The sequence below is a fragment of the Hippocampus zosterae genome, chromosome 9 (assembly GCF_025434085.1).
Source record: "Hippocampus zosterae strain Florida chromosome 9, ASM2543408v3, whole genome shotgun sequence".
Classification (NCBI taxonomy): Eukaryota; Metazoa; Chordata; class Actinopteri; order Syngnathiformes; family Syngnathidae; genus Hippocampus; species Hippocampus zosterae.
The window spans coordinates 10488021-10494020 of NC_067459.1; the positions used below are offsets into that span (position 1 = coordinate 10488021).

Here is a 6000-nt window from a genome sequence, read left to right on the forward strand (position 1 = left end):
GCAGGGCACATATAGAGACAAATGACCACTCACACTCACATTCACACCGTCACTGAGTGTGAACCGACCCCACGCTGCCCGCACACGAGTCCGGATTGTGTACCACTACACCATCAGCGACTCCTGGGATATCAATTCAAAATTATAAATAAAAAAAATATTCCAGCAGAGTTTTCAGATGCCTGGGTGGTTAAAACTAGCAACCGTGAATTCTATTTCTTGATTTGCTTCCTAAGCATGTCTAATAGTTAGTTCTGCCTACCTTTTGATATACAGGTGTTTTCCCCCTGGAAATCAATGAAATCGATATCCCAAAATCAGATTGGAAGGACACACTTCATTTGGCCCACCTTCACAACCTAATGAGGTCCATTTCAAAATGGTATGTCTTAGAAATAATATTTTGTATTGACTCTCATTAAAAGAAGGTGTAGGGGCTATGATTCTCATTACTCGCTGCCAAACTTTAGCAGCACGTTCTCGTTCACCCCATGGGTCATGGCCGTGGAGCTCGGGGAGCTTGTGAAATATTAAGCGTGTTGAATCATAATAAATGTGACAGAGGAAGCCTGCCGGGACTCTTTGCCTTCAGCCTCAAAACACAGTGCGGTGGACTTTATGATGCCTTTAAATCAATTCCTCACAAAGCAGTTGTTTTCTTACACTGAACACCATGGCTGTAAATATGTTTCTTGTGGGAGGTCACCAGTGTGAAAAAAAAAAAAATCTTATTTCATTAGTGTGTGTTAAAATGGCTGTTATTTGTGAAGGTGTAAGGAAATTTGATTACAATGTATAAAGTTAAAGTATACTTGCACAATTCTATTGAGAAACACATGGAAATGCTTTTTTCAGATATGGCAAACGTTTGTGCTCAAGTGCTGAACGGACAAATGGGCCCATTTGTAGATGATGTTATTTATGTCAATAGATTTTGAGAATACTATTTATTATCTATCATTTTTATTGCTAATCTTTTGTAACCTCCAAACATTCTATTACGAATCAGTGATGACTCGAATTGAGATGTGAATTGCCCGTTAAAAAATTAATGCTGGCTAATGCCTACTAATGAGCATTATTTAATTAAACTGTTAAGCAATCAGTTGAAACTTGACTCCGAGTATGAAGTGAGTTTTTGAATGTGGATGCTGGACCACAGAGACAAATCCTTCCACGTTAGCTTGCGCTGCTTAGCTGGTACCACAGAAAACAATGGATTTAAAACTTTAAAAGTGTAAAAAACATCCTGGGTTCTGCCATTGGTCAGTGTATGAGGAGGGGTTCTGGTGGTGAAAGTAAGTTGTCGTCAACTAAGAACGAAAACCTTTCTGTAGTTTGACGCGGCAACATTCGCAAAACGGTGTGCACTCCTTTATGTTTAGAAAAAAGTGAGGCTTGGTAAAGACAACATACAGGTATAGTGTAGTGAAAGCCCCACATGAGTGAACTCCATTTACCATTATGAATAAATTGAATGTTTCATTTTTTGAACTATCACATGTTTTTCGGCAAAGGTACAATCACAACCCATACAAATTGACTCTGGATTCACAGCCTGAATGGGAAACGAGTCGTGAAAATGTGAGGCTTTGAAAAGATTGTTATCATAGGGAAGTTCGTTTCTTTCTCACTACCACCGACTCATTACGATGGCCAAAATGTTGCAGCCGGCACTTAAGTTGGCTGTAGGTGATATCTGGCATTTTTCGACACATTGAGTATGTGACGTTGATGACTTACCCCAGCGTGGTCATGGTGACGATGGTGTACCAGAAGGATGCCGGAATGCTGGTAAACTTGCTAGAGCTGGAGCCCTTTTCGGCGTAGAACATGACCGTGGCGAATATGATGATGGCCATGGTGAGTGAAAAGAGCAGGAAGCCCAGCTCTGAGGCGCAACTCTTGAGCGTGTAGCCCAGGATGCGCAGGCCCTGTGAGTGGCGCGAGAACTTGAAGATGCGAAAGACGCGGAAGACCCGCAGCGTAACAAAGGCACCGCTCACGTCCTCGTTGTCGGTCATCACCAGGCCAATGTAATACGGGAGGATGGCCACCACGTCGATGATGCTCATCACAGATCGCATGAAGCGATAGCGGCTCGGCGCGGCAAACAAGCGCAGCAGGTACTCCACTGTGAAGATCATGACACAAGCCGTGTCCATGCAGAAGAACGCTACCGTATAGCGTTCGCCGCACGGCATGTCTTTCTGAGTAGGGGTGGAGCCACACGGCACCGTCTCCACCACATTGGTAATGACAGAGATGGCGATGAAGAAGCCAGTGACGTAGTAGAACACCAGCGCCATGGTGGAGGTATGAGGGTTCTCAAACGCCCGCCACATGGTCTGTCTGAAGCTCATGTGGGGTAGCTTAACATCTTTGTTTTCCTCCTGGTCATCTTGAAGCCGCTCCAGGTTCTCTCGCTTCCGGTCTTTGTACTCTTCGTAGCAGCAGTCGCCGATAATCTCCGGGATGATGCCGAAGAAGGTCAGCTCCTCGTCATAGGCGGAGATGCACTCGTGCCGCGGGAAGTGGAGCTTCCCAGTTCGGTAGAAGTTTAGGATGCTCCGGAAGGCGTCTGGGTCTCGGTCAAAGAAGTACTCCTTGGTTTCCTCATTATAGAAGAAGTCCTTCTCTGAGCTGCCAAGCAAGGTATCCGGGTACCGGTCCAGAGTGGTCCTCCAGGTTTGGAATCGACGGCCGCTGACGTTGAGGATGATGAGCTCGTCCTGTCGGCGACGGTGGTCTCGTGGCGCCACCGGCATGGGGCAGCTGGCAACGGGCATCCAGCCGATGGCGGCCGCCCGGGCGAAGGGGAGCCACGCGGCGACTCCCGTAGCCATGGTGAGTCTTGGAAGAAGTGCTCCTCGCCTTCAGGGTTCCACAAAATCAGCTGACATCTTCAGGATGAGGGCGGGGGGTGGGGGGGTAAAAAGAAAAAAAACCCATCAGCAGCAGCTCAGTAGAATGATCGTAGTGTGCTGTTTTCATCATATGAAGAGCAAGTCGAGTAAAGAACAACTCGTCCTCGGGGAGAGAGAGTGAACCCTGTCGTTTAGAGCAACAAACCTTTTAATTGAGGCCCCTGGAAAAATTTCGAGGCATTTGTACCTTGGAGGAGAGATATCACTTCAACATAGTTCCTCAACACTTTTGACACCATTGTGCGGCAGCTTAGGCTAGGGGCTTTGATTCCATCTTGTGGCATCTTACAGCATTTCAGAAAACGCAAAAACAGTGAACAGGTAAGTTTTGTTGGCAAAGGGTTAGGATCCAAAAACAGATTAATTCAAATTAGGGTCGCAGGCGAGCTGGAGCCTATCCAAGATGACTTTTGGCAATAGTCGCAGGGTCTTTTGTGGGCTGGTTGCCAGCCAACTGCTGAGCATTTATAGGCAAACAACTACTTACAGTCATATTCACACCTAAGGAAAATTTAGAGACTTCAATTAACCTAAAATGTTTATGGAGTTTGGGCGGAAGTAAACCCATGCAAAAACGAGGAGTAACATGCAAACACGACACAGGATACCGGGAGCTGAGATTCAAACCCAGAGCTTCTCAACTGTGAGGCAAATGTGCTAATCACTACTCAGTGCTGCAGCTGCCTTATTTTATTACACTAATGGGCATCCATCCATCATTTTCGATCATGTCTGTCCTCATTAGCATCGCTGATGAGCTGCAGAGGCAGGGCACACCCTGGACTGGTCACCGTCAATATAATTCACAATTACTGGGCTCATGTAGACAAACAATCATTCACATGAGACAATTTGAGTCGTCCAGGTATGTGGAGTCAGAGTAGGCAAGTGAGGCAGTTCAGCTCTCTGCTCTACTTATGACAACAAAACAAACAAACTGAATCATTATTTTTTAAAAATGGTGTTCCATTTTATCTCTATCAGATAAATGGCTTTTCAATCAAGTAATGAGCAATTAATTTATCATTGTAATATCTGATTTGGTATTTCCTGTTTAAATGTGTGGGCAAGAAGTAAGAAGAGGTATTTAACGTTCCATCTCCAGTGACCAAGCATACAAGAATTGCAACTCATTTGGCGCGTGCACTCACACAAGAGACATGGCGCAATGCGTAGATAAAGCAACGGCATGATGACTTATCTGCCACTTTTAACTGGAAGTCCCCAGTGATCTCTTCCAATCACTTGTATTCACGTGTTTGGCTCAAATAAATTCTTCTTAACTCTTTGAATCATTCACCGACTTTGCCAGACTGGTTTGCTAAAAATATCAGACAGGCAGATATGACACCAAACACCTAAGTAATTTTGTAATTGGGGCTTTCATAAAATACTCTATGTATGTTTTTTAAAGAGAGATCTGCAAACAAAACAACAGCTGAACAATGAACTTACATTAAAGACTCTTTTGCTTTTCTTGATATAGAGTTGAACAATGTGGAATTGATTGAAACAAATGACTTTAAAAACAGATATTTTAAAAAAAGAATTGTTTCTTTATTCAAAATATACGCTTCAATGAAGATCAAAATAGAAATCTAGGTTAATCATCAATTTTTTTGTTCATATTTGCCTACCTGACTTAAGAGGAGTAGTGCCTCATCAGTCATGAACCTCACTGCACGCCATGGGAGTCTTCTGTGTTGCCAACATGCATGTTTTTGAAATGTGAGGAAATACCAGGACAAAACCGTAAAATCCAGAGCCTCGTGACCGTGAAGCAGACGTTGGAACCATGAACTGGCAGTTCTGCCCCATTTGTGGATGGCTAAACCTTAAGTCCTATTTGCAAGCACAATGCAGAACAGGCAAACTCCTCACTGGAAGGACTGAGATTTGAAACCAGAACGTCTCTCCTGTGAGGCAGACGTGCTAACCGCTTCATAACGTGCTGCCACTTGTTTTGTTTAGTTGTTCAAGAAAATGTTCATTTGACTCGTGGCAATTCAGTTAAGGTTCACAACCTGTTGAAGCTTGATGTAAATAAAAATAAGCATTTCCGATGCAGAAACCATTTGCTTTGGTCATCTTTGTGGGTCAAAAAAAGAAGAAATAAATGATGGCATTTTTTAAAAACCCAGTGGTCAAAATTTAAAGTTTCCCATCACCTTAACGCGCGCTCAGTCTGGTATTTTTAAAAAAAGCGATTATCTCACCGTCAAAAAGTGGATAGGCGTCAAATCCGAGCCGGGACGAAAGCGCCGAGACGGCGGTCCATTCAGCAAAAAGAAGCGGCGGGCAGCACCTCCTCTGCGGACGGATCGAGGATCCTTCGCCGAGGAGCAGAGCGCATCCAGGCTGCTCGATGGATGGAGAGAGAGACAACGAGAGAGAGAGGCTACTATCGTCTGTTCGGTGGGGAGGGCAGGATTACTGTGCCGTCTACACCCTGACTTTTTGATTTTATTTTTATTTTGTGTGTGTGTGTTTGTCGATGAGTGCAGATCAAAGAGCACGCTGCGTTTTTCTGAAGCCTCCTTGCTCAAAGTGTATATGTATGCGCTTCTTTCTATGCCTGATGGTGTCATCAAGCCTCCACCTCCTCACGACACAGTCCGATGTGGCACGAATTACACTGTCACTTTCGATACATTCAACAAGTTAGCAGAACAGACCGGGAGAGACACCGCTTGGACTTTCAACAATGAAAGCTTTTGAAACAAAGCCGTTTTGGAAGATATTATTGAACGTACAGTTCAGGTAAATGTGTGGTTTTGTGGCAGCTTTAGGTCATGTCAACTATGAATTCCATAAAATGCATTTGACGAAAGCAAAAGGGTCAATTTACGGCGCTCTAAGAAACATAAATTAATTCCAACCATTTAATGCACGTTTTCTTTAAAAACGAACAAAGGAGACACAATTAGTTTGTATTCCTATATCTGTCTTTATTAAAGAAAAGCTATTTAGGCTACACTGCCAGTTGTTTTGGTCCCCCCCAAAAATGCTGCAATTCAGATATTAACTCTGAAACATTCACGTGCACGCGGGCTGGTCTCAGCCAAAAATGCCA

At 44.0% G+C, this 6000-nt stretch overlaps 1 protein-coding gene across 2 annotated transcripts in view; it reads right to left on the minus strand.

The window, feature by feature from the left end:
• The window catches only part of LOC127607482 (potassium voltage-gated channel subfamily D member 3-like), a 58951-nt gene extending 53176 nt beyond the window's left edge, over nucleotides 1–5775 (minus strand). Inside the window, exons 1-2 of one of the 2 annotated variants that reach the window (XM_052075840.1) lie at nucleotides 5144–5775; nucleotides 1744–2903 (exon numbers count right to left, since the gene is read on the minus strand). In XM_052075840.1, the coding sequence (XP_051931800.1) occupies nucleotides 1744–2846 (1103 nt within the window). In that variant the 5' untranslated portion in view covers nucleotides 2847–2903; nucleotides 5144–5775. The remainder of the gene's footprint in view (nucleotides 1–1743; nucleotides 2904–5143) is intronic. The other variant, XM_052075839.1, reaches the window with a different exon arrangement.
• Nucleotides 5776–6000: the final 225 nt, after the last annotated feature.